General features: G+C 44.2%; 2 protein-coding genes across 2 annotated transcripts in view; one reads left to right on the top strand and one right to left on the bottom strand.

Moving 5' to 3' along the window:
• The window catches only part of LOC138368649 (uncharacterized), a 557,854-nt gene that overhangs the window by 362,758 nt on the left and 168,470 nt on the right, over nucleotides 1-26,626 (bottom strand). The window lies entirely within an intron of this gene.
• Nucleotides 18,201-26,418, top strand: LOC123756513 (uncharacterized). The gene is made up of 2 exons (XM_069330955.1): nucleotides 18,201-18,372; nucleotides 24,437-26,418. Exons 1-2 carry the CDS (start codon nucleotides 18,201-18,203, stop codon nucleotides 26,416-26,418), a joined length of 2,154 nt encoding a protein of 717 aa, XP_069187056.1.

Consider the following 26,626-nt stretch of genomic DNA (forward strand, 5'->3'; position numbering starts at 1 on the left):
TCAACACGGAGGTAAGAGATATGGGGAGATCAAGACACGAGTGTCAAGGAATAACCCCAAAAGCTTCGCGGAATCTTTGTACTCAAGGGGATGACCATAAAGTGACAGAGGGACGAAGAACGACCCGTTTCTGAGTAAAAGTCATGGCACAAGTATTAGTAGTAGAGAACTTGAAGCCATGATCGGTGGCCCATGACGACATGGCATCAATTGCAAGTTGAAGCCGGTGCTGAAGGAGAGGCGAATCATCACCATGACAGCAAAGGGCAAGATCATCAACATAGAGAGCGGAGAAGACACCTGAAGGAAGTAAGGAAAGAAGACCATTGAGGGCAACCAGAAAAAGAGTAGTGCTCAGAACACTACCCTGGGGCACACCTTCGTATTGCTGAAAAGAGGCAGAGAGAGCGGTACTAAGGCGCACCCGAAAGGAACGACGAGAGAGGAAGCTGCGGAGAAAGAGAGAGAGATGACCATGAAGGCCAAAAGAATGAAGTTGAGATAGAATATGATATCGCCAAGTGGTGTCGTAAGCCTTTTCCAGGTCAAAAAGGACGGCAACAACGGAGGTCTTCGCAGCAAAAGCAGTACGAATATAGACCTCCAAGTTCACCAGGACATCTGTCGTGCTGCGGCACTTGCGGAAACCAAATTGAGAAGAGGAGAGGAGGTGATGGTGTTCCAGGAACCACATCAGACGAACGTTAACCATACGTTCAAAGAGTTTGAAGACACAACTTGTGAGAGCAATAGGGCGAAAGTCCTTAGGGGAAGTACCCAGAGACACCGGTTTGCGAACAGGGAGGACAACGGCATCGAGCCAGTCCTCAGGGACTGACGACGACTCCCAGATCCAATTATACAGACTAAGTAAATACTGAGACGTACACAGAGGGAGATGGCAAAGCATCTCATAATGAATACCATCGAAGCCCGCCGCAATAGAACCACAGAGGGCCAGGGCAGAACGAAGTTCAGAGAGAGAGAGAAGGGATCATTATAGGGAAGCTGAAGACGAATGCAGAAATCTAAAGGACGAGACTCAAGGACAGGTTTACGAAGAAGGAAAGATTGGGGAAGATGAAGACCAGAGCTAACAGAAGAAAAGTGGGAACCCAGTTCGGAAGCGACCTGCAACGGGTCCGCCACAAGAGTACCATGGAGGTGAAGGACCGGTGAAACATCGGCCACGAACTTACCCGCTATCTTGTGGATACGCTTCCAGATCTGTGGCAGAGGAGTGTCAGACGTAATTGTTGAGACATAAGATGCCCAACATTCACGCTTAGCCGTACAGATGGCCCTACGGGCCACCTCACTCGCTTTCCGAGAGAAAAGAAAAGAATCGGCCGTCTGCCGACGGCGGTGCTTCTTCCAGGCTGCATGCTTACAGTGGATAGCCCGAGCACAATCCGCATTCCACCAGGGAACGCACTTCCGCGGACCCCGAGAGGAAGAGCGAGGAATACAGCGGAAGGCAGCATTGAAGACAGTGTCATGAAAAAGGAGGAGTGCACGAGGGAGAGGCAGAAGGGAGAGGTCAGAGAGAGCAGCACTGATGGTAAATAGGTTCCAGTCCGCCTTAGCAAACTGCCACCTAGGAAAGGAGAGGGAAGGGCGAAAAGAGAAAAAGGAAACAAGGATGGGGAAAAGGTCACTGCCATGGACGTCATCAATAACCTGCCACGTGAAATCTAAGAAAAGAGAAGAAGAGCAGAGAGAAAGATCAAGACAGGAAAGGGTGCGAGTCCGAGAGTCCAAGTGAGTGGGCTCACCAGAATTCAGAAGAGACAGGGAAGAAGAGATGATAAACGGCTCAAGAAGGCGACCTCTGGTATTCGTCAGAACATCACCCCAAAGAGAATGACGACAATTGAAATCACCCAGCAGGAGCACAGGCTCCGGCAAGGAGTCTAGGAGGTGTTTCAAATCAGGAAGAGAAAGTGGGACACTCGGGGGGAGATAAATGGAACAAACTGTGTACCATTTCCCCACAAAGATACGAGCAGCAGAACAATGGAGAGGCAAAGGAAAAAGTAAAGGGACAAAGGGAACATCAGCACGAATCAAGAGAGCAGAAGAATTAGGAGCCCCAGCAATGGCTGGGGGGGGGGGGGGGAGAGAAAGGAATAGCCACGAAAACGACCAGGACGAGCACCAAGCATCGGCTCCTGGAGACAGACACAAAGGGGCGAAAACCGCGAAATTAGAAGTTGGAGTTCGAGGATATTGGAGTAATAACCTCGAACGTTCCATTGAATAATAGACATCGACGAGAAGAGAAAGGACAATAACAGTGAACAAGGAAGAAACAAAGGCGAAAGAGCAACATAGCACGTTAAAGAATATCAGGGTCGGGATCAGGGTCAGCAAAGTCAGGGTTAGGGGGCATGGGTAAACTGAGCAAAGACGGAGGGAAGGAAGCGGGAGAACAGACCAGAGGTGGGCGGGCGGGGTCCGAAGGAGGAGGAAGAGGAGGAGACAACGGAGAGGAGCAGTCAAGGACAGCAGCAGGAAGAGGGGGAGTAGAAAGAGGGGAGCACACCTCAGCAAGGGCAGCAACCGAGAGGGAAGCAGGGGCCAAAGAAACCTCCATAGCAGGAACAGGGGCCGCAACCACTGAAATAGGAGGGGAAGGAGCAATAGAGCCAGTAGTAGGGGCCGAGGAAGAAAGTGAAGCCTTCTTACCCGCCGGGGAGGAGGAAGGAGGGGAGCCAGGCTTACGCTTCTGAGGTAAAGAGACCGGTGTCCCTGCAACTACGTACTGGGCAACGGATTCCAGCGTCTCAACAGGAGAAGCTGAACGAGAGCACACACGACGGCCATTAGGAGAGCGATGGACATCTGCCTGCACCGACAGGCGGCGGGGAGAGTCAATAGATGGAGGAGAAGGATGGAAGGATGGGAAGGAGGGTCGGAGGGAGACGAGGAAGAAGACACAGGAGACATGACAGACCGGGTAGAAAGAAGGGGAACCCCAGACAGAGGACCAGGAGGGGGACCCTTCGGGACAGAACTCAAACGAACAGAGGAGGGGGCAGTGGGCGTATCAGGGTCCAAGGTCCGGAAACGGTTGTGAGTCTGAGGTAGGTGGGAAGGACGAGGAGAGGAAGAGCGCAACACGCGAGCATAAGAGATGTTAGCATAAGGCGGGAGCCGGCGAACCTGGCACCTCACCTCGGGAAAAGAGAAACGCTCCCGGTGCTTCAAGTTGAGGACGGCTGCCTCAAGCTTATAATGGATACAGGCACGGGAGAAGGTAGGATGGGCCTCACCGCAGTTGAGGCAGCGAGCTTGGGGAGAAGTGCACTCCGACTCAGAGTGACCTTCAACCCCACACAAAGGACAGAGAAAGACAGTCCCAGAGCAGCGGAGGGCACCATGCCCAAACCTCCAGCACTTGTTACAAAGCTGAGGAGAAGGAATATACTCCTGGACAGAGCACCTGGCACCAGCAAGAATGACAGAGGATGGAAGGGGTCTTACCATCATAGGTGATCTTCACAACTCGAAGGGGTTGACGGCGACGACCACGAGGGGGGCGAGTAAACGAGTCTACCTTGGGGGACAGAATGGCCCTGGGCATCAAGGATATGTTGAATATCGTCGTGGCAGTCACGCAGATCGCGAACACCGGTCGCAACATGGGGCTGGAGAATAGTGCCAACACTGGCGTTCAACTGAACGTTCTTTGAGTACCGAACAAGGATCTCACCAAGGCAGGATAAGGCAGCCAATCGGGAAGCTGCATCCTGAGAAGGAGCAGCAACGACACATGTACCAAGACGAGTGGGGTTGAAAATAACAGACACATCCACGTTATCAACGTGATGCCGATAGAGGGAGAAATCGTCAGGCGGCGCAGAATCAAGAGGGAGGAGATCAAAGTATTTGGCCCACGAAGCAGGACCAAATAAGGCCTGAAACGCATCAGTACAGGAAGGAAACGAACGAGTGCGGCCGTGGCGCCGACGGCGTTGAGAACCCCCAGAGAGAGAGGGGTCAAAGGGCGCAGTAATCACAACGAGAGACTTAGCCGCACCAGGGAACGAAGTAGTCACCACTGGGGGCGTGAGGCTCGACCCAATCACAGAGGAGGGAGGGTAGTTGGGGGGAAGAATCCAGGACGGTCAAAGGAGGAGCAAGGTCGGGGCCCACCGCAGCGGGGGCTGCAGAGCCCAGTCTTCCAATACAGGCCGACTCGGGGGCTTGGTCGCCCACCCCACGAGCCTGAGAGGGTACAACAGAAACATTCAACGACATATAGACGTAGAGAAAGAAATTCATCCACGAATGTGCCCCCATACCCACCATGGAGTCACAATTAGAGGCAGGACACCCAACAGGAAGCTATTGCCGATCATGCCGGGGCCCCCTAGGGGTGCGTCGTGAGTATACGCCCCACAAACGCCACCTTAAGAGTTGTTAGTCCATCGAGAGACATGGACTTGAAACCCGCCTTATACTGCAGGTATGTTGACAACATTTTTATGTAGGTACCTGATGTCAGACGTCTGCAGCAACTGAAGGAGGCATTCGTGCAGAATTCTGTGTTAAGTTTCACTTACGAGATGGAGAGTGATGGGAAGCTGCCCTTTCTGGATGTGACAGTCATGAAAAGGAATGGAGGCTTTCACCTCCGTTCCTTTCTGCAATCTACACTAAGGAAACAGAGGAATGTGCCTCAATGCCAATAGTGACTGCCCAGACAGGAACAAGAAGAGTGTTGTCAACACTTGCGTCGACCGGACTCTCAGTCACAGCTCAGGATGGAAGCAAGTCGATGAAGAACTCTGTAAGGTAAGGCAGGTCCTACTCTAGAATGGCTTCTCTAACGGTTATGTTGAAGACATCATAAAAAGAAAGGTGACATGCCATGCAACCTCTGAAGTGTCAACTAGCACAACACTTGTGCCCCTATTAGACTCTTTTACAGGAACTTCTTTTCAACGGCTCATAAAATGGAGGAAAGTGTCCTGAAAGGTATTATTGATAGGAACGTTATCCCTACAGACAAAAATCAGAAAATACAATTGACAATTTACTACAAAAACAAAAAAAGGCGAACCTTCTCATGAAAAACTCCCCAGACACCAAACAGAACGCCTTGAAGGAAACCAACATCGTCTATGCCTCCACATGCCCATTTGAGAACTGTAAACCCACAAAGAACTCGGTATATAGCCAAGACCACAACGTCTCTTTCTAGGCAATTAACAAGGCACAAACAACAGGGCTCTATCAAGGAACATATAATCTCTTCTCAACCAGACCATCACCAGAGAAATCTTAACAAGCAACACAGAAATCATCGATAGATACCTCGACATCAGCGAGGCACTACACATCAAAAAGTCAGCACCTGCAATCAACAGCCAATTAATGCATAACTTTATTCTACCCACTTCAAGACCCCGAACCAACATAGAAGCAGGAAGAGGAGTTATGGGCCAATAGGCCTTCTGTAGTTACTTACAGTCTTAGGTTTTCTTACCTATTTACTGCTAGATGAAAAGGTGAATCAGAGTGAAAGAAACTCTGCCCATTTGTTTCAGCCTCCACTGGGGATCGAACTATCAGGACTACGAATCCCAAGCGCTATTCACTCAGCTGTCAGGCCCCAGGCCCCTCCAGGCATCATCCTGAGGAGGATGCATGGAGGGAAGAATAGGGGCTCTGGATGCCTGTAATGATTTACACTTACTCTCAAGGTGCCTGGCTTTGCCCAGGCTTACCTATCTCCTAAGGTGTGTTCCCTCTTTCGACAGTCCAAAATTAACAGAATATGACTCGCTCCTAAAATCAGTAGCCATGAAAGTGTTAAAGCTCTCCCTGCAAGATGACCAATGGGACTAAGCAAAGCTCTCACTAAGACTCGTGGGTATAGGTATTCGCAAGGTGACACAACATTGCCGGCATTCTTATCCTCGACCAGTGCCAATCACTAATTCACCCAAGGTGAATTAGTGATTGAAATACTACCAGAATATCTAAGGGTCTCCTTTGGGAGTCAAGTTTCCAAATTTGCGAACAGAGCCGGCCAGTGGAACAATCTTGCCAACCCTCACCCTCGACCAACTTTTCCAAACCACTGCCAACATGCCAGATGGGATAGCCCATCTGGTATGGGCTATCCCATCTGGCATCTATATATCTGGATATAGTGGAGAACATTGCCACAACATTGCTGGAGGAAGCTTCTGGGAAGGACAATGCACGTCTTCTAGCTGTGCAAGCTCCCCATGCTAGGGACTTCCTGTTGGCTGTTCTTAATTCCTCCATGGGCACCCGCCTGGACCATTGGGCAATAAGTATTGGTGTTGCCCTACACCTTGCCACTCCTATCTCCACCGAACACCGGTGTATCTCCGGCTATGCACGGGCAAACCAATACAGCAGCCATGGTCTCATCTGTCGTAGGTCACAGGGAAAGATTGCCAGACATGAAGCAATGACATCATCAAGAAAAGTTTAGCTACAGCTGGGTGTCCAGCACAAAGGGAATCTCAGTTGTGCAGACCTGACAACAGTCACTAACGCCCAGATGGAGTCACCCTACAGTCATGGAGGGATGGTAAACAGGTCGTGTGGGACTACAAATGTGCGTCTACATTGGCAGATACCTATCTGCCTCACAATACAGCTGAGGGATGTGGGGCGGCCACCTCAGGGAGACCCAGAAAACTAACAATTACAGGGACCTAGAACGATGTTGAGCCCATAGGCTCTGAGACTCTGGGCGCCTGGGGTAAATGTGCACTTACGTTCTTAAAGGAGGTGGGCGAGGAACTCATTAGGAAAACTAAAGACTCAAGAGTGGCCAGTTTCATTTTCCAATGCCTCAGTGTTGCGATCCAGAGAGGAAGTGCGTGGTGTACCATGGGCACGCACCCAACCTCCGAAGAGCTGGATAAGATCTTTGAACAGTGATTGTTGTGTGTGTTTTCTGTAAACTGTAGTAAGGTAATAAAATAAAATTAATAAACAAAAATAATAATAGGGGTGGTAGGAGAAGTAAATATTAAAGTGTTCAGTGAGAATGTACAAGGTCTTCTCTGGATACTCTTTATTTTCTTCTTCACACACACACGCATTTGTGTATTTTGTGTGTATATATATATATATATATATATATATATATATATATATATATATATATATATATATATATATATATATATATTATATATATATATATATATATATATATATTATATATATATATATATATATATATATATTATATATATATATATATATATATATATATATATATATATATATATATATATATATATATATATATATATATATATATATATTTTGGTAGCAGTCTTTCCTGTAGACATATATTATTAAATATGACCGAAAAAGCAAGATTAATAATTCTAACACGAATTTTCTCAATCTTTCGTACATTTCTTTTCACTGTTGGAGGTAAATCAAAAATCAATTCTCCAAAATTCATTTTTATTTCTAGTCTTACGCGACACGAGCGCGTTTCGTAAAACTTATTACATTTTCAAAGACTTTTAGTTTACAAATACACAACTGAATAGAACTTACGCATCTCCGATTTTATATCTACATTTGAGTGAGGTGGATGGGGTGAGGTGGCATTAATAGGGTATTAATTTCATCAACACAAGACAGAACAAGAGGTGGCATTAATAGGGTATTAATTTCATCAACACAAGACAGAACACGAAACAATGGGTATTGAATAGAAGTGTTTGTAGAAAGCCTATAGGTCCATATTTCTTGATGCTTCTATATTGGAGCGGAGTCTTGAGGTGGGTAGAATATAGTTGTGCATTAATTGGCTGTTGATTGCTGGTGTTGACTTCTTGATGTGTAGTGCCTCGCAAACGTCAAGCCGCCTGCTATCGCTGTATCTATCGATGATTTCTGTGTTGTTTACTAGGATTTCTCTGGCGAAGAAATCTGGCGATTTCTCGCCAGAGAAATCCTAGTAAACAACACAGAAATCATCGATAGATACAGCGATAGCAGGCGACTTGACGTTTGCGAGGCACTACACATCAAGAAGTCAACACCAGCAATCAACAGCCAATTAATGCACAACTATATTCTACCCACCTCAAGACTCCGCTCCAATATAGAAGCATCAAGAAATATGGACCAATAGGCTTTCTACAAACACTTCTATTCAATACCCATTGTTTTGTGTTCTGTCTTGTGTTGATGAAATTAATACCCTATTAATGCCACCTCACCCCATCCACCTCACTCAAATGTAGATATAAAATCGGAGATGCGTAAGTTCTATTCAGTTGTGTATTTGTAAACTAAAAGTCTTTGAAAATGTAATAAGTTTTACGAAACGCGCTCGTGTCGCGTCAGACTATAAATAAAAATGAATTTTGGAGAATTGATTTTTGATTTACCTCCAACAGTGAAAAGAAATGTACGAAAGATTGAGAAAATTCGTGTTAGAATTATTAATCTTGCTTTTTCGGTCATATTTAATAATATTATATATATATATATATATATATATATATATATATATATATATATATATATATATATATATATATATATATATATATATATATATGTGTGTGTGTGTGAGAAAGCTGCATGAACGCGCAAGCCATAGATCACTAATAACTCTTTGACCCGCCAGGATTCGAACCCATGCGTCTAGCATCACCTCTAAACGTACACAGTACCGTGACCACCGCACCAATGATCGTCTCAGAGACGATCATTGGTGCGGTGGTCACAGTACTGTGTAGGTTTGGGGTGATCCTAGACGGCATGGGTTCGAATCCTGGCGGGTCAAAGAGTTCTTAGTGATCTATGGCTTGCGCGTTCATGCAGCTTTCTCTCGCGAGAACGAGAGAGAGAGAGAGAGAGAGAGAGAGAGAGAGAGACAGAGAGAGAGAGAGAGAGAGAGAGAGAGAGAGAGAGAGAGAGAGAGAGAGAGAGAGAGAGAGAGAGAGAGAGAGAGAGAGAGAGAGAGAGAGAGATAGAGATAGAGAGAGAGAGAGCGTGAGTGAGTGAGAGTGAGAGTGAGAGAGAGGGCGTGAGTGAGTGAGAGTGAGAGTGAGAGAGAGAAACAGAGAGAGAAACAGAGACAGAGAGAGAGACAGAGACACAGAGAGAGACACACACAGAGACACAGAGAGAGTCCTGCCAGCTCTTCCAGGAGTCATAGTCTTGCAAGTGAGCAACTGATTATTACCGCGTGCCAAGTTAACAGAGCTGTCCATTGTCTTGAGTGTGTGTATCAAGGCACCGTCAAGACATCAAGGGCAGCATGACCTTCGACAGTCCTGGAACCTGAAGGCTTCCGGGAGGTGGAGATGAATAGTGCTTTGATACACGGAAGCGTCCAAGCGTGAGGATGAGCAGATCCGGCAGCGTTGTCTCTTATAATGATGTCGATGGTAAATTGTATAAAAGAAGGAAGAAACTATCAGGGGAAAGAGCCCATCCATTAGGACTTCATAGCACTTGGAAGAGATCAGGAAGAGGATCTGGAATGGGACGGGGAAGATGAGTGGTGCCGAACCACTTAGATGGTCGGGGATTGAACGCCGACCTGCACCAAGTAAAACAGTCGCTCTACCGTCCAGCCTGAGTGGTTGGGTGTATTGAGGAAATTAAATATTATTGAGATCTCGGAGCTGCTCTAAAATTGTAACAATTATATCTATGTAACATTTTTGTGAATATTTAAATAATATAATATAAAAAATGTATGGAACGTATGTAAATATATTTATGCTTAAGTGGTCGGGTGCAGATTACCGTTATATATTCCGTCATGCATGAGACCGAAGTAATATAGCTCCCGACAATTAAACACAGCTAAAATAAGTTTTTTCCATGAACCAAGAAACAATTTTTGTAAGTTGAAAGACTTTAAAATATTTCACTCAGGAATATATGTGATTAACTTCCCTTTAGTTTCGCTGCCGGACAAACGCCTATCATTAACGTACACACACACACACACACACACACACGTAACATAGATAGCAGTAAATAGGTACCTGGGAGTTAGTCAGCTGTCACGGGCTGCTTCCTGGGGTGTGTGTGTGTGTGTGGTGTGGAAAAAAAAAAAAAAAAAAAAAGGAGTTAGTATACAGTTGATTGACAGTTGAGAGGCGGGCCGAAAGAGCAAAGCTCAACCCCCGCAAACACAACTAGTAAACACACGTGTACTCACCTAATTGTACTCACCTAATTGTGCTTGCGGGGGTTGAGCTCTGGCTCTTTGGTCCCGCCTCTCAACCGTCAATCAACTGGTGTACAGATTCCTGAGCCTATTGGGCTCTATCATATCTACATTTGAAGCTGTGTATGGAGTCAGCCTCCACCACATCACTTCCTAATGCATTCCATTTACTAACTACTCTAACACTGAAAAAGTTCTTTCTAACGTCTCTGTGGCTCATTTGGGTACTCAGCTTCCACCTGTGTCCCCTTGTTCGCGTCCCACCAGTGTTGAATAGTTCATCCTTGTTTACCCGGTCGATTCCCCTGAGGATTTTGTAGGTTGTGATCATGTCCCCCCTTACTCTTCTGTCTTCCAGTGTCGTAAGGTGCATTTCCCGCAGCCTTTCCTCATAACTCATGCCTCTTAGTTCTGGGACTAGTCTAGTAGCATACCTTTGGACTTTTTCCAGCTTCGTCTTGTGCTTGACAAGGTACGGGCTCCATGCTGGGGCCGCATACTCCAGGATTGGTCTTACATATGTGGTGTACAAGATTCTGAATGATTCCTTACACAGGTTCCTGAACGCCGTTCTGATGTTAGCCAGCCTCGCATATGCCGCAGACGTTATTCTCTTTATGTGGGCTTCAGGAGACAGGTTTGGTGTGATACCAACTCCTAGATCTTTCTCTCTGTCTGTTTCATTAAGTACTTCATCTCCTATTCTGTATCCTGTGCCTGGCCTCCTGTTTCCACTGCCTAGTTTCATTACTTTGCATTTACTCGGGTTGAACTTCAACAGCCATTTGTTGGACCATTCACTCAGTCTATCCAGATCATCTTGTAGCCTCCTACTATCATCCTCTGTTTCAATCCTCCTCATAATTTTTGCATCGTCGGCAAACATTGAGAGGAACGAATCTATACCCTCTGGGAGATCATTTACATATACCAGAAACAGTATAGGTCCAAGGACTGACCCCTGCGGGACTCCACTTGTGACGTCTCGCCAATCTGAGACCTCACCCCTCACACAGACTCGTTGTCTCCTGTTGCTTAGGTACTCCTCTATCCACCGGAGTACCTTCCCTCTCACTCCAGCCTGCATCACCAACTTTCGCACTAGCCTCTTGTGTGGCACTGTATCAAAGGCTTTCTGACAATCCAAAAATATGCAGTCTGCCCACCCTTCTCTTTCTTGCCTTATTTTTGTTGCCTGGTCGTAGAATTCAAGTAACCCTGTGAGGCAGGACCTGCCATCCCTGAACCCAAGTTGATGCTGTGTTACAAAGTTCCTTCGCTCCAGATGCTCCACTAGTTTTTTTCGCGCAATCTTCTCCATCAGCTTGCATGGTATGCAGGTTAGGGACACTGGCCTGTAGTTCAGTGCCTCCTGTCTATCCCCTTTCTTGTATATCGGGACTACGTTAGCTGCTTTCCAAATATCTGGCAGTTCCCCTGTTGCCAGTGATTTGTTATACACTATGGAGAGTGGTAGGCTCAATTCTCTTGCTCCTTCCTTTAGAACCCAAGGGGAGATTCCATCTGGGCCTATAGCCTTCGTCACGTCCAACTCTAGTAAACACTTCCTTACTTCCCCACTGGTAATCTCAAACTCTTCCAGTGGTTCCTGGTTAGCTATTCCTTCACTTACCTCTGGAATTTCTCCTTGCTCTAAGGTGAAGACCTCCTGGAATTTCTTATTCAATTCCTCACACACTTCCTTGTCATTTGTAGTGAATCCTTCCGCCCCTATCCTTAATCACATAACTTGTTCCTTTACTGTTCTTTTTCTCCTAATGTGGCTATGCAACAATTTAGGCTAAATCTTTGCCTTGCTTGCGATGTCATTTTCGTATTGTCTTTCTGCCTCTCTTCTCATCCTGACATATTCATTCCTGGCATTCTGGTATCTTTCTCTGCTCTCCAGTGTCCTGTTATTCCTATAGTTTCTCCATGCCCTTTTACTTTGCTGCTTAGCTAGCCTACATCTTTGATTAAACCATGGGTTTCTCATCTTCATTTCTCTGTTTTCCTTTTGGACTGGGACAAACTTGTTTGCTGCGTCCTTGCACTTCTGCGTGATGTAATCCATCATATCTTGGGCCGTCTTTCCCCTGAGCTCTGTTTCCCATGCTATATCTGTTAGGAATTTTCTTATCCCCTCATAGTTTCCCTTTCGGTATGCTAACCTTTTGGTTTCGGTATCCCTCCTGGAGTTCAATAACCCTTCTTCAATCAAGTACCCAAACACCAGTACGTGTGTGTGTGTGTGTGTATGCGCGCGCGCGCTCCGAGGGAGCCGGCCGGCCGAGCGGACAGCACTCTGGACACGTGATCCTGTGATCCCGTGTTCGATCCCGGGCGCCGGCGATAACCGATGGGCAGAGTTTCTTTCACCCTATGCCCCCTGTTACCTAGCAGTAAATAGGTACCTGGGAGTTAGTCAGCTGTCACGGGTTGCTTCCTGGGGTGTATATGTGTGGGGGGAAAAAAGTAGTAGTAGAAACAGTTGATTGACAGTTGAGAGGCGGGCCGAAAGAGCAGAGTTCTACCCCCGCAAGCACAACTAGGTGAATACAACTAGGTAAATATACACACACACACACACACACAATGAGTCCATATCTAGTCAAGCATAAGACTAAACTGGAAAAGGTTCAAAGGTTTGTCTCCAGACTAGTACCAGAGCTACGAGGAAAGACTACAGGAATTAAACCTCACGTCACTGGGAGACAGAAGAGTTAGAGGGGACATGATCACCACATACAAGATTCTCAGAGGAATTGATAGGGGTAGATAAAGACACTTTTTAATACAAGGGGCACACACACTAGGGGACACAGGTGGAAATTGAGTGCCCAAATGAGCCATAGAGACGTTAGAAAGAATTTTTTCAGTGTCAGTAGTAGTAGACAAATGGAATGCATTAGGAAGTGATGTGGTGGAGGTTGACTCCATACACAGCTTCAAGTATAGATATGACAGAGCCCAATAGGCTCAGGAACCTGTACACCTGTTGATTGACGGTTGAGAGAGAGGACAAAAGAGCCAGAGCTCAACCCCTGCAAGCACAATTAGGTAAGTACAATTAGGTAAGTACACACACACAAACACACACAGTGTCTCAACTCTCTCCCTCTCGCTCCATCTCTCACTTTCGCCTCCCACACTCTCTTGCTCTCTCTCTCTCACCCTCTTTCTCATCCCCTTCTCTCTATTTCCACTCCCTCTCTCTCACCCCTCTCTCTCCTCTCTCTCCACTCTCTCATCTCTCTCTCTCTCTTTGTCACCCTCCATGTTAACCCTATCATGGCATAGTAGGAACAGGGGCCAACATGGCAGCTCAAAGTACCAAGGGAACAGGGAAAAGTCAGGGTGACCAAATGAAGGAAATGTTCACCCAGGTTTTGGGGGATATCATGAGAAGGAAGCAGGAAATGATGCAGGAAATTAAGAATAAAATATGCAACCTGCAAAGCGAACTGACAGTAGTAAAGAGGTGATTAAAACCTTCAAAGATAGCAATACTTAGGCTGAAGCTCAGATAATCATCCAAGGAGAAGATGGAAATAGTACATTGGAAGGGAAAGCTATTGTATAAGCAACTTTTGCAGAAATGCTAAAAAAAAAATCAAAAGTAATGTCTACAGTGATGGAGGTAGCCATGAAAGCAGTCATCTCACAGGAAGCAGCAAGCTCCACTAGTCAGCTGCTGGAAAGAAAAAGATCAGTGGTAGCTGTGGGTATTAAAGATCAGAAAGGCTCTAATAGGACAGAATGGAATTATTTGGACAGAGCGGCAGTGAATGAAATACTGAAGGCACTAGAGATGGAAGGGGCTGAACACAGCATTGAGAAGGTTTTCAGGTTAGGCTGGTACAACAAGGACAGAGACTGTGTGTTAAAGATAGTGTTTGCAAACAAGAACACAAAGGTGAAGATTCTAACAAGGAAGAGCCACCTGCAATGTGTGGGAGAATTCAAAAACTTATTCCCCCAGAAGGACATGACGAGGGAGGAATTAGCCATTGCTGCAGAAGCAAGGAAGAAGCGCAGGGCGAGAGGAGAAAACCAGGAAATCACAGCCCCAACACAACATCCCCAGAGGTGAGGTGGAGATCCACAACCAGCAACCCAGTAACACCAGAGGGGAGGGCAATTCATCACCCTCCTCTGCATAGAACTCCCCCCCCCCCCAGTCCTACTCCAAACCCTCCCTGCCCCAGTCAAATGCTCAGCCAACTCTCCCTCCCCCCTCACCCCATTCCCACTCTGCTACCCCTTCCCCCCTATCACCATGTCCCCCCCCCCCTTTTCCTTCCTGTCCTCCCTCCCCCTTCATCCCATGCCCTCCCTGTCCCCCTTTCACTTGACCCCCCCACCCCCTCACCCCAGTATCCTCTGAGACCCTGTTATTCAACTCACAAATCCTCACATCCATGGGACAGCTTCCCTCATCAGCAGAACGCTCACCAAAAAGGGGATATGAGAAGGGACTAAAGAACGTGAGCCTTAAGGCAATGTACACTAACATAGATGGAATTGCAAAAAGCAAATAAACTTGAAGAATGGGTACAAGAAGAAAACCCAGACATAGTAGCACTTGCAAAAACAAAGCTAACGAAAACTATAACAAATTCAGTGTTCGCACAGAACTACTGTGTTGTGAGGAAATAGAGAGAGAAGGATGAGGAGGTGATAATGTAGCTCTGCTGGTAAGAAAAGGCTGGGGTTTTGAGATGGTTATTCAGGGCTGTGAAGGTTTCAGTGACTACATAGCAGGTACCATAGCAACTGAAGGACAAAAAATTGTAGGCGTAGTCATATATATAACCCACCACCAAATGACAGAAGCCAAAGACAGGAATATGATATAAACAACATGGCCACCATTAACATAATAGAGAGAGCAGCTTCTGTCGCTACCAGGAATGGATCTGGACTACTAATCATGAGAGACTTCAACAACGGGAAGATAGATTGGGAGAACACAGACCCACATGGAGGACCAGATACATGGAGAGCTAAGATGCTGGACGTGGCAACAAGAAGTTTTCTAAGGCCGGGACCTTAGAAAAGGGTCCGACAAGAATGAGAGGGGAAGACGAACCAGCCATGCTTGATCTGATATTTACCCTAAATGAGTGGCATATAAGGGAAGTTAAGTTGGAAGCACCCTTGGGAATGAGTGATCACAGTGTATTGATCTTTGAGTACCTGGTAGAGATTGGATTTATCTCCCCCTGAAAAGAACTAGAAAACAAAAGGCCGACATACCGAAAGGGAAATTATGAGATGAGAAGTTTCCTAACGAATATACCATGGGAAACAGACCTCAGAGCTAAGTCTGTACATGACATGATGGATTATGTAACCCAAAAGTGTTAGGAGGCAATAAATAGGTTCATCCCGGCTCAAAAGGAAAATTCCGAGAAGCAAAAGAAGAATCCATGGATTAATGGGGCGTGTATGGAAACAGAGGAACTGAACAAAAGGGCGTAGGGGAACATCCGAAATAACAGAACACTAGAAAACAGAGAGAGAGAGAGAGAGAGAGAGAGAGAGAGAGAGAGATACCAGAGAACCAGGAATGAGTATGTTAGTGTGAGAAGAGAAGCAGAGAAAAATTATGAAAATGATATAGCATGCAAAGACAAGATCATACAAAATCAACTCCACAGTCACATCATGAAGAAAACAACAGTGAAAGAACAGGTAAAGAAACTTAGAACAGGCGAGGACGTGTATACAGACAATGACAAAGAAGTGTGTGAAGAACTAAACAAGAGGTTCCAGGTCTTCACAATAGAACAAGATAGGGTCACTGCACTAGGAGAGGGGCAGTAAACCAGGCGGCCTTGGAAAGGTTTGAAATTACGAGAGATGAGGTCAAAAGAAACCTGTTGAATCTGAATGTGAGAAAAGCTGTTGGTCCAGACGAGTTCTCAACATGGATATTAAAAGAGTGTGCAGAGGCACTTTGCTTACCACTCTCCATAGTGTATAGTAGGTCAATGGAGATGGGAGACCTACCAGAAATATGGATGACGGCTAATATGGTCCCAATATACAAAAAGGGGTGACAGACAAGAGGAACTGAACTACAGGCCAGTGTCCTTGACTTTTATAACATGCAAGGTGATTGGAGAAGATCGTGAGAAAAAACCTAGTAACACATCTGGAGAGCAGGGAGTTCGTGACAAATCGCCAACATGGGTTTAAGGAGGGTAAATCTTGCCTTACAGGCTTAATAGAATTCTACGACCAGGTGACAAAGATTAAGCAAGGAGAAGGATGGGCGTACTAACTTTTCTTGGACTGTCGCAAAGTCTTTGACACAGTACCCTATAAGAGGCTGGTACATAAGCTGGAGAGACAGGCAGGTGTAGCTGGTAAGGTGCTCTAGTGGATAAGGGAGTACCTAAGCAATAGGAAGCAGAGTTTTACAGTGAGGGGTGAGACCTCAGATTGCCGTTAAGTCATCAGAGGAGTCCCACAGGGCTCTGTACTGGGAGCTATTCTGTTTCTGATATACGTAAATCATCTCCCGGAGGGTATATAGACACATTCCTCTCAATGTGTACTGTCGATGCCAAAATTATGAGAAGGATTAAGACAGAGGAGGACAGCTTAAGGCTTCAAGAAGTCCTAGACAAACTGAAGGAATAGTCGAACGGTTGGAATGGTTGTTAGAGATTAACCCAAGCAAATGTAATGTAAGGAAGATAGGTGGGGGGAGCAGGAGACCATATACAAGGCATCATTTGGGAGATGAAATTCTTCACGAGTCAGAGAGAAAGACTTGGTGGCTGATATCACGCCAGACCTGTCCCCCTGTAGCCTATATCAAGAGAATAACATCAGAGGCATACGCCAGGAAGGCCAACATAAGAACGGCATTTAGAAACGTGTGTAAGGAATCATTCAGAACTTTGTATACCACATATGTCAGACCAATCCTGGAGTTTGCAGCTACAGCATGGAGTCCATATCTAGTCAAGCATAAGAAAAAACTGGAGCGGGTTTAAAGGCTTGCCACCAGACTAGGACCCGAACTGAGAGGTATGAGCTACGAAGAGAGACTACGGGAGTTGAACCTCACGTCGCTGGAAGACAGAAGAGTTAGGGAGGGGGGCATGATTACCACATACAAGATTCTCAAAGGAATTGATAGGGTAGATAAGGGCATGCTGTTTAACACAAGGGGCACATGCACTAGGGGACACAAGCGGAAATTGAGTGCCAAAATGAGCCAGAACATTTTTAGTGTCAGAGTGGTTGACAAATAGAATGCACTAGGAAGTGATGTGGTGAAGGCTGACTCCATACACATTTTCAAGTGTAGATATGATAGAGCCCAGTAAGCTCAGGAACCTGTACACAGTTAATTGACAGTTGAGAGGCGGGACCAAAGAGCCAGAGCTCCACCCCCACAAGCACAACTAGGTAAATACAGACCGAAAATTCCGGGGTGAGACGAATTCAGATATTACATAACAGGAACTATGACAATGGGTGGACCTAAGATAAAAGTGGCAGTCATTTACAACCGTCACTTAATGACTGAAGAACGAGACAGGAGTTTGATAGGAACAACATGGCAACCAATAATATAACAGAGAGAGCAGCTACAGTTGCCTGCAGGAATGGCTACAGACTCTTAATCATGGGCGACTTCACCCATGGAAAGATAGACTGGGGGAATGGGGAGCCTCATGGAGGTGCCGATATATGGAGAGCTAAACTCATGGAAGTGGCAACAAGTAACTTTCTGAGCCAACATGTCAGGGAACCCACATGAATGAGAGGCAATGACGAACCAGCTAGACTCGACCTGATATTCTCCTTGAATGAGTCAGATATAAAGGAAGTCAAATTTGAAGCCCCCATAGGAATGAGTGACCACAGTGTATTGACATTTGAGTATTTGGTGGAGGCAGGAATAACCTATTCAAGGATGGGCTCGGAAGGGAAAAGACTAAATTACCGAAGAGGAAAATTTGACGAGATGAGGAACTTCCTAAGGGGAATACCATGGGAAACAGAACTCAGAGAGAAGACTGAACAGAATATGATGGACTATGTCACCCAGAAGTTCCATGAAGCTGCAAATAGGTTTATCCTGGTCCAAAAGGAGAAAAACGAAAAGCAACAGAAGAATCCATGGTTCAACCAGGAATGTTAGGTAGCGAAGCAATTGAGTAAAAGAATGTGGCGAAACTACAGGAATAACAGAACACCAGAGAGCAGGGAGAGATACCAGAGGGCAGGAAATGAGTGCCTCAGAGTGAGGAGAGAAGCAGAGACAGTATGAAAATGATATTGGAAGTAAAGCAAAGACCCAACCAAAACTGCTTCACAGCCACATCAGGAGGAAACCGGGGGTAAAGGAACAAGTGATGAAACAGAGAAAAGGGGAGAATAGATACACAGAGAATGACAGGTGAAGAACGTGAAGAACTAAACAAGATATTCCAGGAGGTTTTCACAAAAGAACAAGGAGAAGCCCCTGCACTAAATGGGAGGCAAACCAATCAACCTTGGAGGAATTTGACCTCACCAGTGATGGGGTCAAAAGGAATCTGTTGGAGCTGAATGTGACGAAGGCTGTTGGGTCTGACAGAATCTCATCATGGATACTAAAAGTAGGTGCAGAAGCACTAAGTGTGCCACTCTCTATGGTGTATAACAAGTCACTTATAACAGATGTACCGTAAAGCTAGAAGACACCTAATATAGTTCTAGTATAAAAAAAAGGGTGACAGGCAAGAGGCACTGAACTACAGGCTAGTTTCCCTACCTTGTATACCATGCAAGGTGATGAAGAAGATCGCGAGGAAAAGGCTCGTAGAGCATCTGAAGGGAAATAGCTTTGTAACACACCACCAGCATGGGTTTAGAGATGATAAATCGTGCCTCACAGGTTTAAATGACAATGAAACAAAAATTAGGCAAAAGAGAGAAGGGTGGGCATACTGCATTTTCTTGAACTGTAACCTTTGACACAGTACTCCATAAAAGGCTGTTACAAAAGTTGGAGCATCAGGCAGGAGTAAAAGGTAAGGTGCTCCAGTGGATAAGGGAGTATCTAAGCAACAGGAAACAGCGAGCAGCTGTGAGGGGGGGAGTGGGGACATCAGTGGCGAGATGTGACCAGCAGAGACCCACAGGGCTCTGTAATTGGACCCATCCTGTTTCTAATATATGTAAACGATCTTCCAGACAGTATAGTCTCATTCCTCTCAATGTCTGCTGATGACGCAATAATTATGAGAAGAATCAAGCAGATTCAAGCCGAAGAATCAAGATGAAGACAGACACTCCAGGACGACCTTTACAAACTGGAGGAATGGCCTAGAAAAGGGCTAGTAAAATTCAACTCCGGAAAGTGTAAAGTAATAAAATTAGGCGAAGGGAGCAGGAGGCTGAACACAAGGTACCAACTGGGAGGTGAAATCCTTCATGAAGCAAACAGAGACAAAGATCTCGGGGTTGATATCACAACGAACCTGTCCCCAGGGGCCCACATCAAAAGGATATCATCAGCGGCATATGCTAGGCTGGCCAACATAAGAACTGCCTTTAGAAACTTGTGTAAGGAATCGTTCAGGGGCCCTGTATACCACTTAGGTCAGACCAATCCTGGAATATGCAGCTCCAGCCTGGAGTCCATACCTAGTTAAGCACAAGACAAAGTTAGAGAAGATTTAGAGGTATGCCAGCAGACTAGTCCCGGAAATGAGAGGTATGAGCTACGAGGAAAGATTAAAGGAGTTAACCTCATGTCCCTGGAAAACAGAAGAGTAAGGGAGACATAATAACCGCCTAGAAAATTCTCAGGGGGAATTGACAGGGTGGACAAAGACAAACTCATTAGCACGGGTGGAACACGAACAAGGGGACACAGGTGGAAACTTGTACCCAAATGAGCCACAGACACTAGAAAGAACTTTTTCAGTGTCAGAGTAGTTAACAAATGGAATGCACCAGGATGTCCATTCCATTTGAAGTGAAGTTGTGGTAGACTTCATACACAGTTTCAAATGTAGATAAGACAGAGCCCAGTAGGCTCAGGAATCTGTACACCAGTTGATTGACGGTTAAAAGGCGGGACCAAAGAGCCAAAGTTCAACCCATGTCCGTTTCCTGCATTGGCCGTAACCTCCATGACAGCGTGATGAAAGTATATCCGTCTCACTACATTTAGCACTTCAGACACGTCCAATATATATATATATGTCGTACCTAGTAGCCAGAACGCACTTTTCAGCCTACTATGCAAGGCCCGATTTGCCTAATAAGCCAAGTTTTCATGAATAAATATTTTTTCGACGACCTAACCTACCTAACCTAACCTAACTTTTTCGGCTACCTAACCTACCTAACCTAACCTAGCTTTTTCGGCTACCTAACCTAACCTAACCTATAAAGATAGGTTAGGTTAGGTTGGGTAGGGTTGGTTAGGTTCGGTCATATATCTACGTTAATTTTAACTCCAATAACAAAAAAAATTGACCTCATACATAATGAAATGGGTAGCTTTATCAGTTCATAAGAAAAAAACTAGAGAAATTTTAGTAATTCAGGAAAACTTGGCTTATTAGGCAAATCGGGCCTTGCATAGTAGGCTGAGAAGTGCGTTCTGGCTACTAGGTACGACATATATATATATATTGGACATGTCTGAAGTGCTAAATGTAGTGAGACGGATATACTTATATATCCGTCTCACTACATTTATATATATATATAGATATATATATATATATATCTATATATATATATATATATATATAGATATATATATATATATATCTATAGATATATATATATATGGCAGCAGAAAACCTGCTACCAGTATACACCAATATATATATATATATATATATATATATATATATATATATATATATATATATATATATAATATATATATATATATTTATATATATAGATATATATATATAGATATATATATATATATATATATATATATATATATATATATATATATATAGATATATATGCAGAATAACCACATATGAAAAATAGAAAATGCTTAACGCGTTTTCGGCTAATTCGCCTTCATCAGAGCAAAGTAGAATCATTCTACTTTGCTCTGATGAAGGCGAATTAGCCGAAAACGCGTTAAGCATTTTCTATTTTTCATATGTGGTTATTCTGCATTTTTGGATCAGTGTTTTTGTGATCATTGTTGCATAGATATATATATATATATATATATATATATATATATATATATATATATATATATATATATTATATATATATATATATATATATATATATATATATATATATATATATATATATATATATATATATATATATATATATATATATATTGGTGTATACTGGCAGCAGGTTTTCTTTCAAACATGTTTCATTGAATATGACCGCATATTCTGTATTTATTATTTTCTGGTTTAGGGCTTCTATCCCTCTAACTATTTTCTTAGCATCAGGGCTTAATTGGAATAGGAGTTCTCCAAAACTCATTTTCGTACTTTTAAGGTGAAGAAAAGAAGTGATTTACTATAGAGTGTATTACACTCTATAGTAAATTATACAAATAAGTGTAATACACTCTATAGTAAATCACTTCTTTTCTTCACCTTAAAAGTACGAAAATGAGTTTTGGAGAACTCCTATTCCAATTAAGCCCTGATGCTAAGAAAATAGTTAGAGGGATAGAAGCCCTAAACCAGAAAATAATAAATACAGAATATGCGGTCATATTCAATGAAACATATATATATATATATATATATATATATATATGTCGTACCTAGTAGCCAGAACTCACTTCTCAGCCTACTATTCAAGGCCCGATTTGCCTAATAAGCCAAGTTTTCCTTAATTAATATATTTACTATAATTTTTTTCTTATGAAATGATAAAGCTACCCTTTTCACTATGTATGAGGTCAATTTTTTTTTATTGGAGTTAAAATTAACGTAGATATATGATCGAACCTAACCAACCCTACCTAACCTAACCTAACCTATATATATAGGTAAGGTTAGGTTAGGTAGCCAAAAAAAGCTTGGTTAGGTTAGGTTAGGTAGGTTAGGTAGACGAAAAAACATTAATTCATGAAAACTTGGCTTATTAGGCAAATCGGGCCTTGCATAGTAGGCTAAGAAGTGAGTTCTGGCTACTAGGTACGACATATATATATATATATATATATATATATATATATATATATATATATATATATATATATATATATATATATATATTATATATATAATATATATATATATGTCGTACCTAGTAGCCAGAACGCACTTCTCAGCCTACTATGCATGGCCAGATTTGCCTAATAAGCCAAGTTTTCCTGAAGTAATATATTTTCTCTAATTTTTTTCTTATGAAATGATAAAGCTACCCATTTCATTCTATATGGTCATTTTTTTTTTATTGGAGTTAAAATTAACGTAGATATATGACCGAACCTAACCAACCCTACCTAACCTAACCTAACCTATCTTCATAGGTTAGGTTAAGTTAGGTAGCCGAAAAAGTTAGGTTAGGTAAGGTTAGGTAGGTTAGGTAGTCGAAAAACAAATAATTCATGAAAACTTGGCTTATTAGGCAAATCGGGCCTTGTATAGTAGGCTGAGAAGTGCGTTTTGGCTACTAGGTACGACATATATATATATATATATATATATATATATATATATATATATATATATATATATATATATATATTATATATATTTATATATATATATATTTATATAGGTTATTTATATAGGTTATATATATTTATATATATATATATATATATATATATATATATATATATATATATATATATATATATATATATATATATATATATATATATATATAACCTATATACTACTAGAGAGAATGTCTATTGAAAGATGGAGGCCACACGGTTGTGGCTAACCCTCACCCAAATTATCAGAGTGAATTATCTGGGGTACGAGATAAACACAGACAGGTGTTTGTTTATCAGGCTGGAGCGGCTCCTTACCAGAGTGAGGAGTAACTATTCTGTTTTTAGTATTTCACACCACTGACGTCCTCTCACTGCTCACTACCAACACATTAGTCAGTTATTTTTTTTTATAAGAAAGACAGACAGAAATTAACAGACTCAGAAACATAGACAATGCCACACACAGAGCTAGCGACAAAGACACAAAGAGAGACAAAAGGGCAGAGACAAAGACAGACACACAGTAAAAAGATGATGGCCAGATTGGTGGATGGATAGGCGGATGTATAGATGGACAAATAGTTGAGTATGTGGATGAATGGGTAAATGGATGAATGGATAAATGGATGGACAGGTAGATGGATGAACGAAAACCTGGTTGGATGGATAGAAAGATTAATAGGTGCATGGATAGATAAAAAGCTAGATGAATCTTATAGTCGTGGGTCTTACTTAACCCTGTCACAAATGTGGAAGGTTTTATTGTTCCTATATATATATATAGTTTGTTTATATATATATATATATATATATATATATATATATATATATATATATATATATATATATATATATATATATATATATATATATATAATATATAAACTCAAAGCTCCACCCCTCAGAAAGATTCGAATCCAGACAGCCAGGAGCACTATGCACCTTGGTATACCTGGTACCTTAACCACTAGACCACACGAATGTAAAAAAAATCTTGGTAGTCGTGAGACTATTTAATCTAAGATCCAGCAGCGCTCGATGGTCAACACGTGCATAGATATTTCATCGAATCACCTCACTTTGTAGGACCACGTGAGCAACACAAATGCGAACAAGCCTGAATGGTCCCCAAGCTAATATGCATCTGAAAACTCCACACCCCAGAAGGATCCTTCTGGGAAGAGGAGGATCCTTGGTGTGGCCACCAGGTGTGGCCACCAGGTGTTACCACCAGGTGTGGCCACCAAACTTAGACAGAATGGTAGCAAAGCATCTTTGGGGTGAAATATCTAGATCATCTAGGTCAAACAGTATTTGAGTCATGGGTGACTTTAATTATAGTGGAATAAACTGGCTTAATAGAAAAGGGAATAATGTAGCAGAAGATTTTCTTGAAATAATTGCTGATTAAGAAGAATCGCCAACACTCCTAGACGACTCTACGACTTTTAACCAAGAACGCCTCCAGCCAGTCTTGCAACACCTGGTAACAAACCTCATACAAGATTTCTCTATATTAATCACAGCCAGCACCGACACAGACACGTCCTGCACAGCCAACACCGACACGTCCTGCACAGCCAACACCGACACGTCCTGCACAGCCAACACCGACACGTCCTGCACAGCCAACACCGACACACCCTACACAGCCAACACCGACACATCCTACACAGCCAACACCGACACACCCTACACAGCCAACACCGACACACCCTACACAGCCAACACCGACACATCCTACACAGCCAACACCGACACACCCTACACAGCCAACACCGACACGTCCTACACAGCCAACACCGACACATCCTACACAGCCAACACCGACACATCCTACACAGCCAACACCGACACACCCTACACAGCCAACACCGACACACCCTACACAGCCAACACCGACACACCCTACACAGCCAACACCGACACACCCTACACAGCCAACACCGACACACCCTACACAGCCAACACCGACACACCCTACACAGCCAACACCGACACATCCTACACAGCCAACACCGACACACCCTACACAGCCAACACCGACACACCCTACACAGCCAACACCGACACACCCTACACAGCCAACACCGACACACCCTACACCGCCAACACCGACACACCCTACACAGCCAACACCGACACATCCAACACCGACACACCCTACACAGCCAACACCGACACACCCTACACAGCCAACACCGACACACCCTACACAGCCAACACCGACACACCCTACACAGCCAACACCGACACATCCTACACAGTCAACACCGACACAGCCAACACCGACACACCCTACACAGCCAACACCGACACATCCAACACCGACACACCCTACACAGCCAACACCGACACACCCTACACAGCCAACACCGACACATCCTACACAGTCAACACCGACACGTCCTACACAGCCAACACCGACACGTCCTACACAGCCAACACCGACACACCCTACACAGCCAACACCGACACATCCTACACAGCCAACACCGACACATCCTACACAGCCAACACCGACACATCCTACACAGCCAACACCGACACATCCTACACAGCCAACACCGACACACCCTACACCGCCAACACCGACACACCCTACACAGCCAACACCGACACATCCAACACCGACACACCCTACACAGCCAACACCGACACACCCTACACAGCCAACACCGACACACCCTACACAGCCAACACCGACACACCCTACACAGCCAACACCGACACATCCTACACAGTCAACACCGACACAGCCAACACCGACACACCCTACACAGCCAACACCGACACATCCAACACCGACACACCCTACACAGCCAACACCGACACACCCTACACAGCCAACACCGACACATCCTACACAGTCAACACCGACACGTCCTACACAGCCAACACCGACACGTCCTACACAGCCAACACCGACACACCCTACACAGCCAACACCGACACATCCTACACAGCCAACACCGACACATCCTACACAGCCAACACCGACACATCCTACACAGCCAACACCGACACATCCTACACAGCCAACACCGACACATCCTACACAGCCAACACCGACACATCCTACACAGCCAACACCGACACATCCTACACAGCCAACACCGACACACCCTACACAGCCAACACCGACACACCCTACACAGCCAACACCGACACACCCTACACAGCCAACACCGACACATCCTACACAGTCAACACCGACACAGCCAACACCGACACACCCTACACAGCCAACACCGACACATCCTACACAGCCAACACCGACACACCCTACACAGTCAACACCGACACAGCCAACACCGACACACCCTACACAGCCAACACCGACACATCCTACACAGCCAACACCGACACAGCCAACACCGACACACCCTACACAGCCAACACCGACACACCCGCAGAAACCTACAAGGACGGTTCATCAGAGAACGTAACTAGCGAGGACCGCAAACCATTCCGGAGTGGCAGCTGCACAAGGAAGTCTTTAAATTAACACCGAATGCAAAGGCTGTTGTAAATGTCCAACAATTATTCTCATCCTTAATACAATAAGATATATTTTCTGTATTAGGCTTTATACTCATTTACTAATCCTTGGTACAATGGGATGTATTTCTTGTACTGTCATAATTACCTAACACTACTAATCCGTAGTTTAGTATCATAGAATTCATTGCATTATGATGTGGAACATCATGTAA

The sequence above is a fragment of the Procambarus clarkii genome, chromosome 25 (genome assembly GCF_040958095.1).
Source record: "Procambarus clarkii isolate CNS0578487 chromosome 25, FALCON_Pclarkii_2.0, whole genome shotgun sequence".
Classification (NCBI taxonomy): domain Eukaryota; kingdom Metazoa; phylum Arthropoda; class Malacostraca; order Decapoda; family Cambaridae; genus Procambarus; species Procambarus clarkii.

Coding starts and splice junctions, on each gene's coding strand:
- LOC123756513 (XM_069330955.1), top strand. CDS start 18,201: ATGAGGAACTTCCTAAGGGGAATACCATGGGAAACAGAACTCAGAGAG. Junction 18,373..24,436: donor TCCATGGTTCAACCAGGAAT/GTTAGGTAGCGA, acceptor TATTAATCACAG/CCAGCACCGACACAGACACG.